The sequence below is a fragment of the Aquarana catesbeiana genome, linkage group LG09, assembly GCF_042186555.1.
Source record: "Aquarana catesbeiana isolate 2022-GZ linkage group LG09, ASM4218655v1, whole genome shotgun sequence".
In the NCBI taxonomy this organism is placed as follows: Eukaryota; Metazoa; Chordata; class Amphibia; order Anura; family Ranidae; genus Aquarana; species Aquarana catesbeiana.
In genome coordinates, this window is record NC_133332.1 from 227,685,996 (window position 1) to 227,712,378 (window position 26,383).

The 26,383-nt window shown below is 43.7% G+C and overlaps 1 protein-coding gene across 4 annotated transcripts in view; it reads left to right on the forward strand.

Moving 5' to 3' along the window:
- SYN1 (synapsin I) overlaps nucleotides 1-26,383 on the forward strand; it is a 277,136-nt gene that overhangs the window by 249,437 nt on the left and 1,316 nt on the right. For 2 of the 4 annotated variants that reach the window (XM_073599890.1, XM_073599889.1), the window contains exons 9-12: nucleotides 3,588-3,690; nucleotides 18,713-18,856; nucleotides 18,952-19,009; nucleotides 25,035-25,763. In XM_073599890.1, coding sequence (XP_073455991.1) covers nucleotides 3,588-3,690; nucleotides 18,713-18,856; nucleotides 18,952-19,009; nucleotides 25,035-25,732 — 1,003 coding nt within the window. In that variant the 3' untranslated portion in view covers nucleotides 25,733-25,763. The remainder of the gene's footprint in view (nucleotides 1-3,587; nucleotides 3,691-18,712; nucleotides 18,857-18,951; nucleotides 19,010-25,034; nucleotides 25,764-26,383) is intronic. The other 2 variants (XM_073599887.1, XM_073599888.1) reach the window with 1 other exon arrangement.

The window sequence follows — 26,383 nt, forward strand, 5'->3', positions numbered from 1 at the left end:
GTCCCAAGGAGGCAGGTCGGTGATGCTATCCGACGTCTCCTACAAATACAACACATCGTACACAATAGATCTCTGGAGACAATGTTTTTGTCTTTGGACATTACTAAAGCCTTCGATACCCTGTCCTGGCCCTATCTTATACAGGTATTGAACCACTATGGGTTCGGTGCGTCCTTTATGAGCTGGGTTTCAGCTATTTATGACACCCCCCAGGCCAAAGTGAAATACTATGGATTTGAGTCACCTACCTTTCCTATTCAAAGAGGGACACGCCAGGGCTGCCCACTCTCCCCACTTTTTATTTATTTTGGCACTGGAACCTCTGGTGGAGGCTATCCGATCTCACCCGGATATAGAAGGGGTAGAAATAACGAGCGCTTCTCATAAACTGTCCCTGTTTGCGGATGATATTCTGCTCACTATTACCAAGCCTAGAATCACCTTACCTAATCTGCTGTCCCTCTTAACTACCTTTGCTTCGTTTTCAGGCCTAGCTGTCAACCCCTTTAAGTCTAAAGCGATGTCAATTAATCTAGCGCTCCTTGACCTAGAACATTTAAAATCTACATTTTCCTTTCAATGGTTGACCTCCCTACCCTATTTGGGGATCAAACTTACCCCGAGTTACTCAGGCCTCTACCAGGCCAATTTTCCCTTGCTTTTTGGGAAATTGGCAGCCATGCTTAACTATTGGTCTGCCCTCCCATTGTCCTGGTTTGGAAGGATAGCAACTATTCGAATGACCTATTTCCCAAAACTGCTCTATTATTTCAGGGTTCTACCGTTCCACGTTCCGCCCCATATTATGCGCACCCAACAACGTAAAATTATGCAATTTATATAGGGTTCTACGAGACCCAGAATTAAGAAACGGGTGTTGTATGCCCGCAGGATCAATGGCGGCCTCTCGGTCCCCAATCTGCAAGCTTATTACGCAGCGGCAGCTATCGCCCCGCTATCACGTCTCCATGAGAAACAGCAGATGCCGTTGTGGGCCGTCATTGATCTGGTGGATTCCCATCCGATACCACTGGCCTCTTTTCCCTGGCTCCCCAAGGCCCACCGCCCAACCAACATAGGCCCATGTCTGGCTCACTCACTTAAGTTGTGGGACTCGATTAAATATTCAGCGAACCTAATCTCCTCGCATCTCCCTCTACTCCACCTTCTTCACTGCCCGCTATTTTATGAGCCTCGCCCATCCTCTGGAATTCCCTACCCCAATCTGTCAGACTGTCTCCAAATTTATCCACTTTTAGGCGATCCCTGAAAACTTTCCTCTTCAGAGAAGCCTATCCTGCCTCCATCTAATAACTGCACTATTTTCTCCATTAGCTCATCCCCCACAGCTATTACCCTTTTGTATAACTTGACCCTCCCTCCTAGATTGTAAGCTCTAATGAGCAGGGCCCTCTGATTCCTCCTGTATTGAATTGTATTGTACTTGTATTGTCTGCCCTAATGTTGTAAAGCGCTGCGTAAACTGTCGGCGCTATATAAATCCTGTATAATAATAATAATAATAATTTCCACCTGGTCGGGATAACCCGACACAATTCGCATGGTGGTCCAAGAATGGCTTTGTAGATATCCACTCCATGTTTACCCCTACCAGGATTATCTCATTCGCGGCATTACGATCCTCCCATGACATCCCTCTTAGGGAACACTACAGCTATATGCAGATCCGACACTTTCTACAACAACTCATTAAATCTCAACCAACCCCCTATACATTTTATTTATTTATTTTATTTATTTCAGGTACTTATATAGCGCCGTCAATTTACGCAGCGCTTTACATATACATTGTACATTCACATCAGTCCCTACCCTCAAGGAGCTTACAATCTAAGGTCCCTAACTCACATTCATACATACTAGGGACAATTTAGACAGGATCCAATTAACCTACCAGCATGTCTTTGGAGTGTGGGAGGAAACCGGAGTACCCGGAGGAAACCCACGCAGGCACAGGGAGAACATGCAAACTCCAGGCAGGTAGTGTCGTGGTTGGGATTCGAACCAGCGACCCTTCTTACTGCTAGGCGAAAGTGCTACCCACTGCACCACTGTGCCGCCCATGACCCCTTTTGAAAGTTTATGTAGATCACGACCTCAATCCTCGGGTTTGATCTCTTTAATATATGCAGCCATAATAGGCTCAAAGAAACCACCCCTGAGACCGTATCATCTCCAGTGGGAGGCATAGTTGGGGAAAAAACTGGACCCAGAGGATTGGCAGGTCATGACTGCATGTCTGTCTAAATGCTCCAAGAATGTACTATTCCTAGAAAACGCTTACAAAATATTATATCGCTGGTATTACACTCCAGCTAGACCTGCAAGCTTTATTCCATCCTACTCCCCCTTATGCTTCCGTGGGTGTGCCCAGGAAGGAACAATGGCACATATCTGGTGGAAATTCCCCAAAGTATGCAGATTGTGGATTAGAATCTATGCACTCCTTCGTAACCTTTTTAATACAAATATAAGAAGGGATCCCTATGAAGCCCTCCTAGGGAAACCAATCACAGAACTATTAAGACCAGAACGCCAACATGTTTTTACTGCAACTAAATTGACCATAGCAAAGGCCTGGAAAACCCCAGTTCTCAGCTTTGAAGCAGTAAAAAACCGTGTAAATGATATGATCAACGAAAAGTTGACAGCTGTACTATTAGACACACATGATAAGTTCCTCCGGACATGGCGACCCTGGGTGTCTCACGTCCACCCTTCTAGATTTGATCCTGCGCTGCTCTCACTCTGAGATACCTCCACTCCCCCCACCCCGGGGACCCCCCCTCCACCTCCCGCCTTTTTCTTCCTCTTCTACACTATTCTCTTTCCTCTTTTCTTGGCCTTTTCTCTTCTACATCCTTTTTCTTATCTTTTTTTTTTCGCAACTTCTTTTGATCTACAACCCAACCTCTGTTAGGTTGGTCGTATGCTGAACGACCGCCTTAAGGACATGATAATGTGATATCTAGCTCCATATGGTCTCTTTCTTATTATGTTGTTTAACATTTAAAGTCTACTCAGTCTGCACTAGGCTTTATAAAATTAAATACATTTTGCCAATATCTAGCAGGTTAGCATATCCATGAAATCCACAGGCCATATGCAACTTCTCCTGAACATCAGGACGGTGTAGGATTTGTTTATGTCTAGAAATGTTCTATTTGCTATACATCTGCAATTTTAATGCAGATGTGTTTATATGGTATGTTCACCACTGTTTTTTTTTTTTATTTTTTCTGTTGATCTTTATGTAAAAACCTTTGTACAAAAAAAAAAAAAAAAGGTAAATTTTTCTTACTTGGCTATCATACAGTAAACTGCTGCCCTAAACTGCTTAGATGTGGTCACCTAGTATTGCCAGTAACAACCATTCTGCATTCATCTTCCACTGATTTGACTCTGTGGGTCATTTCATATTTTAATTTCTTTTTGCATGTCTTCATTATACAGACCAAATAGTATCTTATATCATAGTCCTGAAGCAGAGATCCACTTTAAAATAACACCTGTGGTACTATTATTTGAGGTTCTTATCAGAAGATAAACAAGTTCTTGCCTTCCAGGTACAAACTGTGGGTGGATTCTTGTGCTGAAATATTTGGTGGTTTGGACATCTGCGCAGTGGAAGCCCTGCATGGGAAGGATGGAAGAGATCATGTTATCGAGGTAAGCCATAGTTGGGTGCCATGTGAAAAAATTATATTGAAAGAGTAATTTACCCGACTGACTAGCACTGCAAACAAGATGTAGCCTGGTCAATGGTTTAACTTAAAGGGTATGTAAACCCTAACAAAAAAATGTTACTTTCTTTTTTGACCATTAAGGAACACAAAGTCTTTAAAGCGGGGTTCCACCCAAATTTTGAACATTATCTCTATGCATTCTCTTCCTTGCCTAGATGCTGACATGCTGTGTAAAAAAATTAAAATCGCCGTAATTACCTTTTTTTTTCTAATCTTCTTTGCACTTCCTGGTTTTCCTCCCATGGGAGTAGGCGTGTTTCTAGCCTCTCCCAGACCTCCCACAGTCCCCTGGGAGCTAGTCTCAGGCTTCCCAGCATGCATTGTGCAACAGTGTCATCACAACATCTCGGTGAATGCTGGGAGCACAGCATTCACCGCATCCAGGAAATACATGCTTGTGGGCTTCAAATGCCCACAATGAAGATGGAAACCGCCTGCAGTGAATTTTATAAGTTATTCTTTACAACGAAATCGGACACAGGCGGACTTATTACACAGAACATGTGAGTAGATAATCATGAGAAGAAAAGTTTGTGAATGAACTCCAAAAAAAAAAAAAAAACGATAGATAGGTGGACCCCCACTTTAATATTCAAATCATACTTCTGTCTACAGGAGGACTGGACACTGGCAAACAAAAAAATGGCCAGTCCAGAATAACCCCTCCTACTACCAGCATTCCTCAGCAGTTTTTTGCTAGTGTCCTAGGAGGATAGATGTTTTTCTGCCGCTCTGCTATGTTTCAAAAACTAACTTTTTTTGCTAGCACCTGCTTTCTTCTTTGTTTTTTCTTCAGTAAAATCCCTACCGTACATTTCAAAGCTCTAAAAGTCTGCATTCAAGTCCAAAAAAATTGAATTTAATTTACCAAATCTGTCATCACCTCCCTTCACAAGGGAGTTTCTTGCTACAGTGAACAAACATGCTTCCAGTGATTCCTACTCTTTGCTGTATACAGTTTCTCATCCACACCTCAGGTATTCACCAAGGTGCTAGCCCTAGTACTAGCCATTCTGCGCTCTTGTGTCACCCCCACATGGTATATTTAGATGACCTCCTGTTGCAGTGACAGTAGGCGCAGACTCTGTTGAACTTGGCGTGTGCCTTTCGCAGGAGAAACATCAAACACTCCAATTCCTGATTTGAACTCTTTGTTTCCAGAATGTACCCAACTCTCTGCTTTTTCATGAGAATCCTAGGTCTGTTGGTAGCTTAATTTGAGGCGTTTCCATTTACACAATTGATCCTATCACTGGAAAGACTAATTTGTCTATAACTGAGGCCCAGGTTGTCCCTTGTTTGGTGGTTCATGATTTCAGCAATTACTTATTTCCCATCTTTTGAAGGATCATTATGATGGACCTTAGACTGTTTGGCTGGGGAGGAGTGCTGGGCAACCTGTTGGTTTCTGAACATTCAACAATAAACTTGACAAGCTTGTCTCCAGGTACATGGATCCTCTAGCAGAAGTAGTGAATAGTAGGATCAATACATGTTCATCTATGGCTTTCCTTCGCTGAAACTCTTTCTTGTCTGCTTCATGGGATTGAGATGGAGACATTCCAGTAATCCTCAGAGCTCCGCACTGGTCCCGGGATATATGGGGTACCCCTGGCTTCTGACAGATTGTCAGGAGCTTCTGTTCCAAGGACTGGTTTGCCATCCTGCTTTACGGTCGCTGGGTTTACTGGCATGAGTGTTGAAACCCAGCTTTGGAGGGATAAGAGTACTTCTGAGTCTGTGATTCTTACAATGCAAAAATCTAGGACGTCTACATCTCACAAGTTCTGTTATCAGACATGGAGGGAATACTTTGGTGTTGGTTTTGGGCTTCCACCCCAGGAGTTTCTTTGTGGGATAAATCCTCTTTGTCCTGCGCTGTTTGGACCAGCGTTTGGTTCTCAACACTATCAAGGGTCAGGTTTCTGCCCTTTCTATTCTGTTCTGTTTCACAGGCTGTTGGCCTATCATTCTTTGATTAAAGTGTATTTCTCAAATTGTTGTCAAATTTGAGAAAACACCACTGTACATTTGTTATGTGTTCCCAGTCACACAGCATACCTAAAAAAAATAAGTAATAAAAGAAATATTGTTAGGTCGACAGTGTTTGAATATAGTTTACTATCAATAATGACATCTACCAGCACAATACAGACAGGGTTAATTATGGAAAACGCAGCTCCCTAGCCCCCTCATAAATAAAGAGTTGGATTTTTCAACTCGTTAAAAGAAAAAAAACATTTAAAATGTAAACAGCAATTTCTCATTCATTCATTAAAGGACACAGCCCAGTAAGGAATGTTGACAGTAGGGTTATAGCACCACCTCCAGGAGTAGATATTAGAACAAAGCATCACCTAGGGACGGGCTGTGCACTTTTTAAATTTTTTTTTACTTCTAGTATCTAGGAGTAAGGCCCTAGCTCCCTGCTGTGGCTCTTCATCCCTTTTTGCAGGGCTGTTATTTTCCTTTTTTTGTCTTATTCCTCAGGATCTTCAGTCAACAGCCAAGCTGGGTGACAAGCAGAATAATATAGACTCAGTGGTCCTCCCAGCTTGGCTATCGCATGCATGCAGATCCCTAGCTACGTGTCAGGTCAGCTGTGACAGCCTCAGCTGCAATGAGGCAAGCTATGAGATGTCTCACACAGGGAAGACATATGAATGAATGGTCCTCATATGTTTTGGTACAGTGTCTACCATGGCTGACAGCCCCCTACTTTGATGATGGATGTCTCTCACATTCTCCTGTAAATGGAGCTTCACCTTCCTGCTCTCTCCACAGTCTAATTTTTCGGAGTGGAAAACGGTCAGGCAGACTCCCTCTGTTGACAAAGTCTAGAATAGATCAAGGCGAGTGGACCTTACATCTGGAGGTTTTCCACCAGATCTGTCAAAGGCACCCTGGATGTGAACCTCTTGGTTGGCATCTTGCCTCAACAAGAAGTTGTCCAATATAACATACAGGTACCACCGCACACTGTATTCAACTCCAGTGTAAGGTAAAGACAGGCTTCAGCTCAAATCCAGTGGAAATGCACTTAAGGACCTTTGCACAGGGGATCTCTAGGGTTGCTACCTTTTCTTCAAGCCAAACCCGAACACAGTGGCACAAGGCAATTTTTTTTGTAGTATATACTATAGGATTGTAAAAGACCCGGGACACCTTTGGGTGCCCAAGGGAGAGTAATAATGTGGCACACGGCTAACAATGGGTCTGTCCAAATTGAGATAACAGTTGGAGGGGCATAAAGGGGCATTGTTAACCACTTGCCCACTTTGCATTTAAACCGCCTTTCTAACCAGGCCAATTTTCAGTTTTCAGTGCTCTCACATTTTGAATGACAATTACTTAGTCATGCAACACTGTACCTATATGAAATTTTTGTCCTTTTTTCACATAAATAGAGCTTTCTTTTGGTGGTATTTAATCACCACAGGGTTTTTGTTTTTTGCGCTATAAATGAAAGATGACTGAAAATGTTTTAAAAAATGCATTTTTCTTCGTTTCTGTTATAAAATTTTACAAACTAGTAATTTTTTTTCATAAATTTTGGCCAAAAGTTATACTGCTAAATATCTTTAGTAAAAATAACCCAAATAAGTGTATATTATTTGGTCTTTGTGAAGGTTATAGAGTCTACAAGCTATGGTGGCAATCATTGAAAATGAATCACACCTTATGTACTGACGGCCTATCATTTCTTGAGACACTAACAAGCAAGGAAAGTCCAAATTTCTCCCCAAATGACCCCTTTTTGCAAAGTAGACATTCCAAGGTAATTAGTAAGAGGTATGGTGAGTTTTTTGAAGTTGTCATTTTTTCCCACAATTCTTTGCAAAATATATATATTTTTTTCCACAAAATTGTCATATTAACGGGTTATTTCTCTCACATGGTATGTGCATAGCACAAATTACACCCCAAAATACATTCTGCTACTCCTCCTGACTATGGTGATTCCACATTTGTGAGACTTTTACACAGCCTGGCCACATACAGAGGCCCAACATTGAAGTAGCACCTTCAGGCGTTCTAGGAGCATAAATTACACATCTCATTTCTCAACTACCTATTACACCTTTGAAGGCCCTGGAGCCAAGACAATGGAAATGGCCACAAAATGACCCCATTTTGAAAAGCAAACACCCCAACATGTAATCTATGAGACATAATGAGTCTTTTGAACATGTCATTTTCTTCCAGAAGTTTTTGAAAGTTGTGGGAAAAAAAAGAAAACGCATTTTTTTTTTTTTTTTTTTTACACAAAGTTGTCCATTTAGAAGATATTTCCAACACATAGCATGTACATAGCAAAAATGACACCCTAAAATACATTCTGGGTGAAACAAAAAGAGTTCACATTGCTCTAGGCATGCAATCCCATGAATCACCTGTCCCATTCTCAGGCATACAGGTGCTGGCTCTGCAACATACAAACATCAAGAAAAGGATTTGCTGGACTCTGAAGTAACACCTTTATTGCATATTGTAAAATCAAAACGGTCAATCCATGGATGAGAGGGGTACAGCAATGGCAGCTAACATGTTTCACACCATTGTAGGTGCTTAATCATATGATTACGCACCTATAATGGTGTGAAACGCATTAGCTGTGTGGATTTTACATTATGCAATAAAGGTGTTACTTCAGAGTGTGGCCGTCAAGCAAATATTTTCTTGATTGTTTCCAAAATACTTTCTGCTACTCCTCCTGAGTATGGTGATACCACATGTGTAAGACTTTTACACAGCCTGGCCACATACAGAGGCCCAACATTGAAGTAGCACCTTCACGTGTTCTAGGAGCATAAATTACCCATCTCATTTCTCAACCACCTGGAGCACCAGGACAATGGAATCGCCCACAAAATGACCCCATTTTGAAAAGCAAACACCCTAACGTATAATCTATGAGGCATTATGAGTCTTTTGAACATGTCATTTTTTTTCAAACGTTTTTGGAAAATGTGGGGGAAAAATGAAAACCCATTTTATTTCACACAAAGTTGTCCACTTATAAGATATTTCTAAGACACAGCATGCGCATACCACAAATTACACCCCAAAATACATTCTGCTACTCCTCCTGAGTATGGTGATACCACATGTGTGAGACTTTTACACAGCTTGGCCATATACAGAGGCCCAACATGCAAGGAGCACTGTCATTTGTTCTAATTTACTGAAAACCTATCGCATTTTTGAAGGCCCTTCATATTTCTAACACATAGCATGTACATATAACCAAGAATTACGCCCCAAAATACATTCTGCTGAGCAAAGGGTAAACAAAAGATTACCTGTGGTTTTAGTAGTATAGTTGTCCACAGGAGGAGAGTAGTGATCTAAACAGCAGGCAGGGACGTGGTCAATGACATAAAAAAGAATTGTCCAGGCAGCAGGCAGGAATATTGTCCATAATCATTACAGGAAGGAATACTGTCCATATACAGTCCAGGGTCAGTGCAGTTAGAGATATTGCCAGCAGTGCCAAAATATTGGCCCTGGTAGTAGGCAGGAACATGGTACATAGTACAGGTAGCAGGCCAGGAAAGAATGGGGACAGAGATAAAGGCTTCTCCCACCCAAATGTCTTTGAAGCCTCCGAGCTCCAGACCCTAATCTGGGAATGACAATTTAACAGGCCAGGGTCATATAACAGGCCAGGGTCAGTTCTGGAGAAGGCAGCGGTATGTACAGTTTAGTGCAGTGGCATAAGAGGTGTGGAGGTAAATGACAGGAATTGAGAATCACATTTACCATACTTCACTAAACAGTCACCTATACAGAGGCCTGGTTGGGAAGGACATTGGGGACAATAATAAGCAGTGTCTCTTCTAACGCCTCTTCTGGAGCACACCCAGCACGTCTTTGGCCTGTTTCACGGAGGGTGGATTCGTTTATCAGTAAAGTGGCGTTAGTGGAGTCTGCTCACTGAATCAGAGCGAATGCTTTCTGGTGGGCCTTCAGGGTACAATAGTGTGGTGATAATTTCTTCTTGGTAATCAAGATAGGATATGGGGGTCTCGGTAGATTTACGGTAAATAATATAAGTATTATACATGGCCAAACTGATAAAATAAATAGAGACTATTTTATATCAATGGCGGGTTTTTCTTGTGGGAAGGTAGGGTTCGATCATTTAATCACTGAAGTTGATTCTTCCCATAAACAAATTATAGTCGTGGACACAAGCTGGTTTCTGGATTGGGACATTTTTTTCTGGGGATTTCCACGTAGGTGTCGTCATGGATTGATGAGAGCATGTTCACGCTTTGTCTGTCCCTCCACCTGATAGCCAATATGTCATCATTCCGCAAAGAGGCCGTCTCCCCTAATCATAGTCTTTCATTAACGAGCCTTTGCAGGAAGCCATTTCTATTGGTTCTCACTGTACCACATGCTGGATTCCTCCTCCGGTGAAGATTGCGGAAGAGGGGCAAGCTTGTGTAGTAATTATCCACATATAGATGGTAACCCTTTTCAAGGAGTGAATAGACAAGCTCCCAAACAACTTTTCTGCTGGCTCCAATGTACTCGTACACCAGGAAGGCATAACTGTACACCATGGATCAGTCACATAGTTTGTAGAGCTTAACCCCATATCAGGCTCTTTTGCTGTGGATAACCTGCTTGAAGCCCAGCCTGCCTGTGAATTTGACAAGTGACTCATCCACCAAGATATTCGGGGGTAAATAACTGGGATATAATATAATATAATAATCGTCATGGATTGATGAGAGCATGTTCACGCTTTGTCTGTCCCTCCACCTGATAGCCAATATGTCATCATTCCGCAAAGAGGCCGTCTCCCCTAATCATAGTCTTTCATTAACGAGCCTTTGCAGGAAGCCATTTCTATTGGTTCTCACTGTACCACATGCTGGATTCCTCCTCCGGTGAAGATTGCGGAAGAGGGGCAAGCTTGTGTAGTAATTATCCACATATAGATGGTAACCCTTTTCAAGGAGTGAATAGACAAGCTCCCAAACAACTTTTCTGCTGGCTCCAATGTACTCGTACACCAGGAAGGCATAACTGTACACCATGGATCAGTCACATAGTTTGTAGAGCTTAACCCCATATCAGGCTCTTTTGCTGTGGATAACCTGCTTGAAGCCCAGCCTGCCTGTGAATTTGACAAGTGACTCATCCACCAAGATATTCGGGGGTAAATAACTGGGGGGAATTTCTCAGAGAAAAAAAATTTAGAAGTGGCCGAACTTTCAAAAAATTGTCATAAGCTGGGTTATGTCGGGGAGGGCACTGAGTGTTGTCATTGTAATAGAGGAGCCACAATCATTAGGTATCTTGATCTTGGCATAAGGAAGGAGAAGATTGGCATGTGGTGGATGGGGTTGTACCAGTAGGAGTATAATTCATTTTTTTTAAAGTAATTTAATTTCCTTCATGGTTTGTTGATATGAACTGTTGTGCATAGAGGGCACTGGACCACAATGGAAGATAATAGGTCTTCGGTAAAAATGTAATTAAGAAAATCAATAAGGGCAAAATGTTCTGTGTTCACCTGGACACCTGGCTGGGCGGTAAAAGGGGGATGTTTGCTGCTCCTGAATTAGGTCACAGAGGGTTTTGAAAGGCATAGGAAAGGCTGGCATGGGTCCTAACCCTTTGGGCCTGAGATGACACCCCACTAGTGCTTGGCCTTTCTTGCAGTGGTACTCCATTCTTGTGGATGCCACTGCATTAAAGGTGGATAGCACGGAGCTGCTGGTTGATGCCACTGCTCTACCTGTAGTAGCCTGCTCCCCACCAGATTGCCTTCGTTTTATGAGCACACGTTCCTCTTCCTCTGATTCTGTAGCAGACGCACTGCTTAAAATGGGTTCATAAGCCAAAACAGAATTGGACTCAGACTCAGAGAGCTCCCCGCTGCTCTCTTTGCTCAGGCTAAGAAGCTGGTATGCCTCCTCACTGGAAAAAGATTTTTTTCGCCATACTGGTGACACTAGGACAGATGTGGCTGCACTGATGGGTGCTGATGAGGCTGGTCTAAAGAGGCTGCACTGCTGGTTGCTGAAGAGGCTGCACTGATGGGTGCTAATAAGGGTGCACTTATGTGCGCTGATGAGGTTGCACTGATTACCTAGCACTGATGAAGCGGCACGGACGAGGATCCACTGATAGGGTGGCACTGATGAGCACTCACTTATTGGCACTGATGTGCACTATTGGGCACTGTAGTGACACTGATGGGCACTGTAGAGGGGCAGGTAAGCACTGATGGGCACTGTAGTGGCACTGATGGCACTGTAGGGCACAGATGAACTCTGTAGGGGCACTGATGTGGCACAGATGTGACACTGATGGAACATATGAGCACTGTAGTGGCACTGATGGCACAGATTAGCACTGATGGCACTGTAGTGGCACAGGTGGCACTGTAGGGCACAGAAGAGCACTGATGTGGCACTTTAAAAATGAATGAGACTCACTTTTTGGCACTTGATCTATCTCCTCTCCTCGCACGCTGTATCAGTGTGAGGAGAGAGCTGAACCCCTGTATGACCCCGGATTGTTTACATTTTGATCGCTCCTCCGTCATTGGACAGAGCAATCACGTGTCATTGGCCCTTTACCGCGATTCATGATGCCCCGGGTCCAGCGAACCCGGCAATCACGGACAGGGGGGGGCGCGTGGGAAGCACGGTTCTTGGAGGACTTTATTGTACGCCCTCCCAGAATTAGCCGACTGCGCTGTAGCCATCATTTGGCTATGGCCTGCTTGCAAGTGGTTAAATATAACAAAAGCATTCTTGTACCCATGAAATATACTTCGATTGCTGTGCCAGTCTCAAAGACTTGTATAAACCTCAGCATAATCATTAAAAAAAATAATAAAACTCTTCCATTACAGTGTAGGGGTAAGAAGAGTGCAACATCCCCCCTGCAAGCAATACTCTCCCCCATTTCACACTAAAAATCCTCTCCCCTCCAAAACAATAAAAAATACAGCACTAATCTGCATGCTCACCCCCTCCAGCAAAAAACATTTTACCCCATCCCAAAACAAATCCCCCCCCCCCCCAAAAAAAACAACTCTTCTTCCTCCTTTCTCAGCACAAGTCCTCCTCCACCCTCCTGAAATCCGGAGTCACAGACCGACCCCCCCCCTTCTTCCCAATCCCAGAACTAATCCCCATCCCCCCTCAATTCCCTTCACCTGATTCACCTCTCCAAATCCCCCCAGCACAAATCCTCTCCCCCTGCCCAATCCCCTTCCCAGCACCTAATATCCCCCCCAATTTCTTCTCCCAGCAAAAACTTCCCCCCTTCAAGCACAATTATCCTCCCCCAAATCTCCCTTCTAATACAAATGTTCATCCTCCCGCAGTGTCTTATGAATCCGGGCTGAGTCATGGAGCCCAGTGGCAGAACAAATTTCAGCACTTAGCTCCACTAGCTTGCCTGACAGAGGGCAGGAATATGGGCAATTGCCCTGCATCTCTTGTGGGGTGCCTGGGGTCCCAGATGCCACAATCATCCTTGCAGTGGCAGCTGGCATCTCTTTGATTTGGGGGAGGGGGATAACAGGATAATTGCTAGGGGGCACTTTGGAAGGGGAGAGGACTTGTGCTGGCATGGGGGTGAGGGTGGGTTGGATATGTGTTGAGGGGTGCTTTGGAAGGGGGAAGGGCTTGTGCTGGAACAGGGTGCGGCTATATGTGCTGGGGGGGTGTGCGTTTGGAAGGGAAAGGGCTTGTGCTAGAAGGGGGTGCAGGGGGCTGGTTTTAAAATCCAGAATCACGTTATACAGTACCTGTGCTCAGATCACAATAGCTTGTACATGCATATAATCTATCAAGTGTTAAAGGGGTGTGGCCATATGTTAACACTAGAAATACTGGATAACCCTCTACACACTGCTATATACCCTATTAGCAAACTTTGCAATCAAAAAACAATGATATTTTTGGTCACACATACTGCACTACATGTTTAAGCTGGCCAATTGCATCAAAGTAATCCCTCCTGGCCAGTCTTGCTCTGCTCTGCCTACGCAAATGCTACAGCGGACACACTGCCAACATGGGGCAAACAGACACAAAGTCAGAGAGAGCTATTAGGTTTAGGTCTGGTCACTGATCTGCAATACAACAGAAACAAGATATACCTGTGCTCAGATCCCAATAGCTTGTACTTGCATATAACCTATCAGGTGCTAAAGGGGTGTGCTAAAGGGGTGTGATCATAGAAATAGAAATACTAGAAATACTGGATAACCCTCCACATCAGGGGTCTTCAAACTATGGCCCTCCAGTTGTTCAGGAACTACAATTTCCATCATGCCTAGTCATATCTGTGAATGTCAGAGTTTTACAATGCCTCATGGGATGTGTAGTTCTGCAGCAGCTGGAGGGCCGTAGTTTGAGGATCCCTGCTCTACACACTGCTATATACCTTTTTTTCAGCAAACTTTGCAATTAAAAAAACAGGGATTTTTTGTTCACACGTATTGCAATACATTGTTAAGCTGGCCAACTGCATCAAAGTAATCCCTCCTGGCCAGTCCTACTCTGCTCTGCCAAAGAAAATGCTATGGTGGAAACAATGCCAACATGGGGCAAACAGACACAAAGTGGGTGAGAGCTACTAGGTTTAGGTCTGGCCACTGCAATTTCAAATCTAACCCCCTCTTTTATCATAAGTCCCTCAGCACATATCAGACCTTCCCCCCATCACTCCTCCAAGTGTACATCTTTTTAACTTGCCCCCCTTTCCAGTCACTCTGTCCCCCTCCTCTGCAAGTCTCCATCTACAGAGTATATTAAACTTACTGACACATGTAGAGCGGTGTCCCTCCTCCCCGCTACCTCCTTCTCCTGTTTGTGTACAACTAAACATCAGAGTCGAGGAGTTGGAGGCGACTTCTGGTTCACTCTACTGTGAGACAGGCGGCCGGTGGGGGGTTGGACTTAGCGGCTGCAATTTCAGAGACGCGATGGCCAAGTGGGATCCCAGAGTGTGACATAGTATTTATTTGTAATATACTATTCCTAAGTCTTTCTTGAGGAAACCCAATCTATGGTTCTAACATAGTAAAAAAAATCTGCTCCCCAGCCTTCTCTTTGCCTGGAATACTTGGGTCTGCTCCTGGACACATCCCAAGTAAAGTTTTTCTGCCAGAAAAGCAAATTCTCGCAGAGCCCATGCTCAAAAATCGAGGTCAAAGACAACGAGATTCTTTATGAGAATTCTAGGCCTCAGGGTAGCCTCCATCGAGGATGTATGATTTGCCAAATTTAATTTAAAAGCTCTCTAATACAACATCCTGTCAACAGACATGCTCCTTCTCTTGACCTATCAATGCTCCTGTCCAGCCAAGCAAGGAACTCCCTATCTTGGTGGATTTAATGCCCAGCCTTAACAATAAGGAGGTCTTTCCTTCTCTATCACTGGAAAGTGATAACGAAAGATGCCAGTCTTTCAGGCTGGGGATGGGTGTTCCAGTACCTCAAGGTCCAGGTAACATGATTATCTGTGGAATCAAAGCTCCCCATCAACATCCAGGAGCTCACAGCAGTTTGAATGCCTCTGCAGCACTGAACCCCTCTTCTGCGAGGACACTCAATCAGTGTGCAGTCAATGCCATGGCTGTGGCTTACATTAACCATAAAGGGGGCATCAGGAGCCATGCAGCCTTGAAGGAAGCAAGTCAGATAATCACATGGATGGAAACTAACGGTCCAGCGATCTCTGAAGACCACATCCCAGGAGTGGAAAATTGGAAAGCAGACTACCTCAGCCACCACTGCCTGGATCAAAAGGAATGGGGCCTTCACCCAGACATTTTTATTCTGATATGTCAAAAATGGGGGACTCTGGATGTAGACATCCTAGCCTCAGTGCTTTCCCTTAGGGCAAATTCTGCCTTGTCTGCAAAAAGGATAGAGCAAGAGAGGGAAGTGATGATTCTAATTGCACTGAACTGGCTCAGGTGAACCTGGTACACAGATATATTTAGACTTATAGCAGACAATCCCACTAGTCCATCCTGCTTCAGTCTTTGAATTTAACGGCATGAAGTGCAGGTCATAGAAGATAGAGGGGTCTCTAATGCCTCGTTTCCACTGAGCGGATCGGTTCGGTTCGGTACGGTACGCTATTTTGGGTGTTTCCATTATGAAAGCGGCCCATACAACCGAACCGTACCGCTCCATTCAGGGTCCTGCTTCAGATGTGGGGCCATAGAAAATGGAACGGTTCGGTTAGGGCGGAGCTACGATACATTCCACTGATTGGCTGACAGAAAACCCTCTGCTGTGCTATGCTGAGGCATTTTTCTAAACCCTGTATGGCCCCTTGTGGTCCCACTTGCAGTGGAAACGCTCACCAGAATAGACCGGACCATTCTAGGCCATTCAAACTGTACCGACCCGAACCGATCCGCTCAGTGGAAACGAGGCATAAATCTGCTATTCCTACCTTGCAAAAAGCAAAAAAAGCCATTTCCAGGAAGGTCTATTCACCTGGAAATTCTTTTGTGCCTGAACAGGCACTTCTATCCCAGAGACTGCTCTGTGCCTCGCATTCTGGCCTTCCTACAATCAGGTCTTGACCCAAACTTGGCCTTAAGCACTCTAAAGCATAGGTCTTGGCCATGTGCATTCTCTTTCAAAGACATCTGGCTTCGTTCACCCTCGTAAAGACTTTTTCTTCAAGGTGTATCTCGCATTAAGGCCCCCATTGCAGCACTCTGTGCTTGCTTGAGAACTCAACTTGATTATCTTTGCCCTGCAGTACCCCCTCTTTGAATCCATCAGGGACATTCCCTTAGATTACCTCTTCTGAAAGCCACTTTTTTGGTTACTATTGGTCAGACGTGTTCTGAGTTGGCAGCTCTGTCCTGTAAAGAGCTGTTTCTCATACTTCGGAAAGACAAGATTGTCTTACGCCCAAGACCATCCTTTCTTCCCAAGGTTGTATCGGTCTTCCACTTCAACAAGGACACAGTTCTACCATCCTTAAGCTCTGCTCCACAGCATCCAAAGAAAATCTGTCATTACCCTCAAAGCTACAGCTTCAAACAGATTCCCTATTTGTCTTGTCCTCAGGACCTCACAAGGGATAGCCTGCTCCCAAGCTCACCATAATGAGATGGATAAGAAATACGAAGCCTAGAGCTTACACTTTCGAGGACAAATCTCTTCTTTCCTTTTTACACACCTATTCTACCAGATCAAATGATAAAGACAGCACTCTAAAGTTGGGTCTGTTGACCCTTGTTGTTGTTGCCCACCCTTCTCATTTATTCCTTGGGAATGTCCCAGGGTGTAGGAATACTTTGCCTGTGTCTTGTATTTTACGATTAAGATACAAGGAACTTTACCTTAAATTCCATATCTTGGAGTACAGTATGGAAAACCAAGCCACCCTCTCTTCCAATCCTTAGTTACTCTGCATTGCTTGCAGATTGCTTGAGTTATAAGGAGGTGCCCAGGGGGCGTTTTGCTAAAGGCTTGGCAGTGTCTAATCACCTGAAGGTTTGAGTCTATACACGGTCTACAAATACTCTTTGCCTGCATCCTGTACTGTACAGTACTGAAAGATAAGAATTTACAAAATTCTTTTTTTTTGCTCCCTTTTGGTGTGTTAAAGTAATTGTAAAGTCTTGTTAATAAAAAAAAAAAAAAAAAAAAAAAACAACAAACATGTTATACTTACCTGTTCTATGCAGTTGGTTTTGCACAGAGCAAAATGGATCCTCCTCTTCTCGAGTCCCTCTTTGCTGCTCCTGGCTCCTACCTCCTGTTTAGTGCCCCCACAGCAAGCAGCCTTCTATGGGGGCACCCGAGCCGAACTGCAGCTTCATGTGTCCATTCAGACACAGAGCTGCCTTTCGGCCCCGCCCCCTCTCTCCCATGATTGGCTGACTGATTGACAGCGGGGCCAATGGTGCCGCTGCTGTGTCTTAGCCAATCAGGAGGGAGAGTCCCAGATGGCTGAAGGATTCATGGACATCGCTGGACAGAGAGGGGGCTCAGGTAAGTATTAGGGGGTGCTGGGGTGGCTGCTACACACAGAAGGTTTTTTTATCTTAATCCATAAGATATCTTAATGCATTAATATATTTACAATTCCTTTAAATATACAATTAAAAGCATGTTTTATGTTTGATAAGTGCAAAGATTCCCATTTATCTTGCCAGAAGTCCTCTCACCTGATCAATTCCTGTGCCTGGGCTGCTCTGTTATTAGATATATTGTTCTGAGGACTACATGATCCCACCCATCTATGTTTGTACAAGACAACAGGAGGAGTTTCCAGTAGTTTGATCCTGTTTCTGTTGTCCTCATACAGTAGGGTGAGTTATTGTTGTCATCCTAGGACTGTGTGTTTCTGGCAGAATCACCAGGTGAATATAAATAAAATAAAAAAAGCCCGTAAACGAATGCAGCCACCACTAACTGCAACCACGAACTGCAATATATTACATTTTTGTTTTTGGGTTTAGATGCTTTAGGTTTATAACGTCCACTCCTTTTCTTCCAGATTGACAATACAGCAGCTGTTCAACTGTAATTTGTTTATCACTGAAAGACAGTGAATGCCAGTCAGTAGTGACAGGTGTTGCTCAAAGCACTATTCTAAATTCTAATAATATCTCAAAATATAATCTAAGTGATTTACACCGAAATGACACCTGCACTAATTTTTTTTACACTTTTTGATATCCGTTTGTCATTGGATTTCTTTGTGACTATACTTTGTCACTTATGATTATTCTTTGTGATGTTATAAGATGCTTATGGATAGGTGCCGCATATACGATTTTACTTACTACAATAAAATTGAAACAAAAAGCATTTTGTTGCACAAGGCTGGCTTGCAGTGGGTTGGGAACAAGCTACTGAACTATGTCTGTGTATACCTTACATCTTCCTCTAAAGACCCAGCTGATCACTGCCTCTGTCTTCTAGGTTGTTGGCTGCTCTATGCCTTTAATTGGAGACCAGCAAGAAGAAGACCGTCAACTTATAGCAGAATTGGTGGTTAGTAAGATGGCCCAGGCTCTGCACAGTGGCTCATCTCCCAGCCGCTCTGTACATGGACAGCAGCCCCAGGTACAAGAAGAGATTCTGCTTGATATTATTTCTATGTTCTCAGCCCATATATCTCCCTCACATATGGATTTGATAATATGTATCTTCTTTTCTAGGTTCAACCTGTTCCCTCTCGTTCTCCCACTCCTGCACAACAAAGACCTCCTCCACAAGGTACATGTCTTTCTTTACTTTCTCTATTAACAGCTAGGTCAGCCACTAAGAACTGAGTTTGTTTCATCACGCATTATATCAATTGCTTACTCTGGATTATTCCATAATCATAACTAAGCTACAGCATTCCAGTTTGAATTTCAAGGTGCTCCCAGTGTATAGACCACCCCCTCTTAACTTCCCTGGCGGCATGATTATGTCAGATTTTTGATGCTGAAAGCAGTACAATTGTTTTGCAGGGAAATTTGGCGTTTTATATTGTAGGCCTCTTATTCTTAGGAATAAGTCACTTAAATCTGTCAAAACAAGAGTCTTTTAGACATCCCGGGTATGATAAAGTTTGAAACACAAAATCATAAATTATAATATAATAAATAACTATAAATAATAATATTATAATAATAATACTTTTTATTCAATACATTTTAGTTAATGATATAATCAAATCAAATTTGTCCAAACAACGGTGCAATATTACTAGTCATATTGCTTCAGTAAACATTCCGGGTATGATAAATTTTGAAACATGGGACTGCACAAAGTTCAACGTCACAATCAGGACAATGGAACCTGGTTTCCTTTCGGATTTTCTTTCCACTGTCATCACGCTTTGGAGCAACAAACCACGCACATCCTTGTGGGTGCTGACTTTTTCTCGGTTGGTGGGATGTGGTCCATGAAGTGATGACCAGTCAGGCGTTCCAGGTTGACAAAGCCAGCAGCACAACATCCAGCTCTATTCACAGCCATTTGTGTTTGGTGGTTCAAAAAGATCAGTTCGGCAACTTTCCAAATAAAGTCAGCATGAACCACAGGCATGTCAGTCTTTTTTTTTTTTAGCAGAATGTAGGCATTCCACAAGCATTGCTCAAGAAGATGCCTGAAGATCTTCTTTTTTTTTGTTGTTTTCTCATTGCTGGATAGAATGTCATTGCTTGGTCAGCTCTGTCAACAACTCCTGGTGTTGTTGTAGTCTATCACTACTTTTGGCTTCATGGTGTCTTTCCCGCTTTTTGTGAGTACCATAACAGTGGAGGTATTATGGACTGTACTCATTAGGCACACATCTTTTCTGTCACGCCATCGCAGTGCCATCATTTTGCCTTTCTACCAAGCAACCATTTTTCCAGTTTTGAGCTTCTTATTGCCAAAGATTGGCGGCATGTCACGCCGGTTATCCCTAACGGTTCCTTAGGCATCCGTTTTGTTCTGCAGAAGGAACTCAAAGTTCAGGAGATGTGTAAAAGTTGTGTGTAGTTACACAATAGCCCTGATTTAGCAATGGCTCAATCAGTGAAAGAACGGAAGATGTTGCCATTCCATAATTGCTGTATTTTGGGTTGAATTTGGTTCCTTTCCCAGTGTATAGGACAGAATTCCAAATGTAACCAGTTGTCAATTCGCATAGCATGAAGGATTTTACACCAAATCGTGCTCTCTTTGATGCTGAGCCTTCCCTTGTAGGCCATTAGACTTTCATCTATGCTGATGTCTCTATCTGGCACATAGCTCCGTTGGAAATTCTTCAGAATCATTTGATTTACTTCCCAAATTTTCTTGAGTTTTGGTGCTGGATGAGTAGTTTCATCAAATTCTTCATTGTTTTCAAAGTGCAAATATTTCATTATCAGGGAAAATCTGTACTCTGACATGACCGTGGCAAAGAATGGAATGGCAAGTAATTTATTGGTTGTCCAATACCACTTCTGCAGGGGTTTCCCCACCACTCCTTGAAGAATTATTAGGCCCAGAAATTTCCAAATGTCATCTTTGGTCACTGGTTCCCACTTTTTACTGCTTAAAAACTTCTGATGCATAGCAGCTTGTTGCTCTTGGTACCGGTTTGTCTCCGTAACTATTTTTTCAATAACCTCATCGGTCAAAAATAGTTGTTGGTATGCCAAGGGGTTGTCATCCTCAACATCCACTTTCATACCAGGTGCTCCAGTAAATGGGAATCTTGAGGGCACTGCCTGATCTGTACCACAGTCAATAGAGCACCAACTCCGCACATCACTGAGCTCAGTCGCAGGATCTTCGCTGAAATCACTTTCTGTGTCTGATGATGAATTTTCCCACAAATCGCTATCACTCAATTCTGCAAGTGATTCTGTATCGCTATTGCTGTTTTCCAGCAGGTCATAAACAGCTGTTGCTGTAGAGGCACGCTTTTTGGATGCCATGGTCGTTCCCCAGTTTCCAGGCAGAAAGAACAGTAAAACTGCAGGCAAGGGCACTGGACAGAGCACTGGGGACAAACTGAAGTCAAATGATTTGATACAGTAATGTAATCCAATAAGATTACAATGTATTATGATTTATACATTTTGAATCTGCCGCTGGTTCCACCCCCCTGCATTGTGGCGCTCGCAGGGAAGGGAAGCTGTAACATACAGAGAATCAGGCGGAAGATTTAGCCGCCGGACACAGCAGGAGTACATCGTGGGGACAAGGTAAGTCACCTCTTCCAGGATCCTGCGATGCAGTCCAGAGTGTGGCTCGGGGTTACCGCTGATGGTACTGAAATTTCACCCCGAACCACACTCGGGAATACCGCCAAGGAGGATAAAGAGGTGTTGAAAAAAGAGTCTCAAATGCCTTGACGTGTTACTGACGTTATTTCTACATACTGCATCATCTATTCTATACACTCTTTGCCTAATCTAGTAGAGTGTCTGGCTTCCTCCGTGCAATAAAAAGCTTTTAGAACTGATAAAGTTGCAAGCAGTGAAAATGGCAAATGGCAGACAATTTAAAGCCGTTGTAAACACCGCTTTGTGAATTTTACCTATAGGTAAGCGTAAGCCTATAATAAGGCTTACCTGTAGGTAAAATGAATATCTCTAAACGTGCACAGTTTAGGAGATATTCACCCTGCATGCAGCCACTGACGTATGCGATGCATACTAGCACATTATGCCATTGTCTTACAGGTTTTTTTTCTTTTTTCAGCGGTTTACTACCGCTTTAAGTAATTAAGGCTAGTTAGGTTAAAGCTGGAATTCTACTTTAACCACTATAAGACTGGCTAACGTACATTTACGTTGCCGGTTTAAATTGCAGGTACAGGCATCATCCCAATTTTTTATTTTCGGGCAGCTGATGCTGTTTTTTTTAAAAGCAATCCTAGCAGTTAATGCTGCCCGACATTCGGCCCGTGTGTACGGGGCTTTAGGATGACACTCCTGGAGTTTGTCTTGGTTTGTCTTTGTTTCTGCTAGTTTAAGATCTGTGACTGGTCACGGGACTGTTAATAATTAATGGAGAGTGACTTATTTCACTTTAAGATACCTAAAGATATGTGGGAAAGAAGTGTTGAGGCAAAGCAATCTGGTGGGATTCTAGAGCATTTAAGTATACAATTAGGTTCCTGCAATCTAACATATATCTTCTCACATATACTGTATATCAATCTATACTGCAGTATTGTAGCCCTTGTGTTGTGTGAAAACAGAAAAGAACAAGACAGACTTCCCCCATCAAGAAGTACCGAATAATGAGCATCCATTGAGGAGCATTGGCATTTGCCCAGACATGATTGATGACTCCTTTAGTACAATTATAGTAGAGTCAAGTAGGTTGTTATTAAAGAATATAATATGAACTGCTTTACGGGGTAGTCTCTAGACTTGAGTTGTAATTGTACGTTCAGGGTAGTTCTTTGGAAAATTGGGAAATTCTTAATAATTGGGCAAATGTATGGACCATCTAATATCACAGGGCACCAATTCACATTGGTGCCTGCTTAGGTTTACCTCTCGCCTGCTAGTTGGATTAGTTTCTGCAGGTGACAGGTGCACTTTAAAATGATGACATATATGTTCAGTTCCACATGTTTATTTTATATCTGGTGTGAAATCAATTGGTACAATATTTGCACTAGAATTCCCAGTTCCATACAGCTACTGTGATCACCACAAAGCCTTTTAAAGTGCACCTAAACTCAAAAGGTGAAGAGAAAGTGAAGATTTGTTATGTGATAGAGAACATTTAAAAATGTTATTTGTGCCTTTAGCAGTGAAAAAAAAAACTACCTTTTTGTCTGAAATAACTCCTGAAATATAGCAGTGCACTTCCTGGTATGTGAGTGCCAGGCCTCATAGTTGTATATCAGCCTCATAGTTGTATATCTACAGTGTAATGTCTAAGGGACAGGTTCCAGTTCCAGCGCCTGATGTGAACAGATGCTGAACACTGAGGCTCCAGTCTACCACTAATCTACAGCAATTCTAGTAGCCTGAGAGGACACCAGACAATATCAGTGTCAGGTGAACTCAACAACTCCATACTGCCCCCACCACGGCATGGAGAAATTTGTTTTCAAAACCACTCTGCCAAAGTGAACAATCCAGAAGACTAAGGCCCCTTTCAGGCTCCGGCAGCAGATCCGCCTGCTCAGCTGGGAATCAGTTCGCTGATCCCCACTAAGCAGGCAAATGACAGGTCCGTGTCTACTCCGCTTATGCAGAGTGGACAGGGACACCGCCCGCTGTCCAAACGGACCGCCTGTTAGGGGAGGGCTTTAGTGAGAGATGAAAGGTTTAATGAGATCCCTAATGTCTTACTTTTGAGACAGAGAAAAAGATACAGTATCATACAGATCCACAATTTCCTTTTCTGCACTGAATGAACGAATGAACAGGAAGTGCTCTGTACAGAGGCTTCCTGTTCAATCAGAAACTGAAAACATAGCAAACACAGTTTAATATGCTTCAGTTATAAAGGAAAACAGTAGTGATCAGTCACTCACTTCATTGTTCATTTAGGAAAAGAATAGGTTGGTAAACATGACATGTTTACCAGCCCACTGCTCTCCATCCTGAAACCAATCCCCCTGTACCCCAGCAGCAGCTGACAGCCGACGGAAGGGAGAGAAGGAGAAGCTGGCAGTACTGTGGAGGAGGGGACAGCTGGGGATCAGATCTGTGTGTCAGTGAGGGTAGAAGAAAATGTTAGAGCGGCGGGGAAGAGGAGAAAATAGGACAGGAGCAGTGGCGGTAACACCTGGGGGGGAGGCTCACATTTTCGATGAATAGCTGCTAGTAACAGCTATTATTTTGTTCAGCAGAGTCTGCTGACCGTTTCTGTTATAAGTTCACGGTCACTGAAGTAACCATAAGATTATAGCAGAAAGGTGAATGCAACTGATATATGGCATACTGACCTGGCCAACTGGAAGCAGTTTTGTGTCACTGTGTGCCATACATGAATTGGCTGGCTGCAAAAGGGTTAAATAAGAATTACATCACAAAGCACTATAATGTTACGAGCTCAGCCCAGAACCTGTAACCGTGGTTATTTTTTAATATTATTTGCACTTTTATCTGCACTAAGGAGGGGGTATTAACACAACATCTAAAGTACTGTACATGTTGTGCTGACTTACTGACACATACCCCACTACAATCTTTCTAGTGGAAAAAAAATTGAAGTTGTTGGGTCCTATAGGTTATGTTCAATATATTTGTATAGAAACCTGGTCAATGTCTGTATGCTAATTAAGAATTGTTTGTTTTAATGCTAAAGTAGAAGTCCAGTCAAATCCTAGCTATCTTATGTATAAACCTGCTCCCACCCTTATTCTAGGCATATTCTAACTACCCTGTAAAGGAAAGATGTCTATACTTGCCTTTTCTGAAGGTGCTCCGGTCCTGGCATCTGATTCCTCCAGGGTCCAGCTTCAGTGAAAAGGAGAGATCGCCGACAGCGGCTACAAAGCTTGGGTGATGACATCACCAATATGCTTACTATGGGGCATCCATTGTTGGCTGTGACTCCTCTCCCATAAAGCCGACGCTGGGAGCCGATCATGTGACCAGACAGGAATGCCCGCAGTACGTGTGGACATCTATTCTTCTAACTACAGGGTAGTTAGAATAAGCTTAGAATGGGGATGGGAGCAGGTTGAAGGATAGTTAGAATTTGACTGAACATCCACTTTAATATTGTTTTGCTAACTCTTGTTTGTCTTATCTGTCAATTAGGAATAGCTTATTTTAATTAGATTTTTTGTTTTTTGTTTTAGGAGGACCCCCACCAGCACAGGCTGCTCAGCGGCAAGGAGGTCCTCCACCCCAACAGAGACCTCCACCCCAAGGACAACAGCTTCAAGGTCTTGGTCCTCAGCCATCACAGCATTCACCAAACCTTCCAAGCCCTGGTGCACAACAACGGCAGATGATTCCTCAGCAACAACCGCAGCAGCAACAGCAGCAGCAGCCGCCCCAGCAGATGAGGTCACAGCAGGGATCTCCCCGCCAGTCTCAGTCCCCTCAAAGGCAGCCAAGTCCTCAAAGTGCACAATCACCCCAACGTCAGCAGCAAGTTCCTCCTATGCCAACAGGCCCAAAGCCAATGGGGGTCCAGCCTCCCCAACCCCGCCAACCTGGCCCTCCAAGACAGCCAGTCTCTGGAGGCCCTCAGCAGAAGCCACCACCACCAATTCACCAACAACAACATGGCATCCGTCAGCCAGGACAGCAGCCACCACCCCAGCAACGCCCATCAGGACCTGGTGGTCCCCAGCAACAGCCTCAACAGCAGCCTCCACAGCAACAGCCACCACACCAGCAACAACCGCCACAGCGACCCATGACCCAGCAACCCAGGCCCAACCCACAGGGACCTGGGCAGGGTGCGGCACGTCCTGGTGGGCCACAAAAGCCTCAGGTGGCTCAGAAGCCTGGCCAAGAGCTGCCCCCACCCCAGCCGCAGCTTAAGTAAGAGCCCTTGAGGTTCTGGGTGGGCCACACAGGTTTCAGCTTCACGTACTACCTTTTGCATCCCTTTGTTGCATGCCGCTTAGGTAAGGTAGACACAGCTTTTTGTCAAAGACTGGACCACCATGTGGTTTTGCTCATGGTCTTGTGTACACTTATAGGTTGGATCCTGTTGGGTCATGTGGGCAGTTCTCCTTCCCAGGTGGCACAGGGTGCCTAGAACAGTCAGGGTTCATATTAAAACACAAGATATAGCCATTGCTGTCTGGTGGGTTCAGTTGATTTCCTGAGGTTGACTGTGTTCTGTGATTTATACCTCCTCTCCTTTTCAAGGCCTGTAGATGGTGTCTGAGACTTGTGGATATTTAAGTGTGGATGATTATTAATGCATGACTTTAACTGACCATTATTTCTCTCTCCCCCTTCCTTAAACATCCCTTCTCTCCCCCCCCTCCGACAAACCAACATATATAACATCTTCCCTATATCTTGTGTCCCATTGTCTTCATCTCTTGCACATTCTCTCCTGATTCTACCTTTTTCTGTGCTTCTTTCTACTTTTTTTTCTTGCTTAAACCCATTTTCTTGACCATTTTCAATAAAACAACTCTCTCTCTTTTCATATTGCTATCTCCACTTCATTTGCATTTTGCCA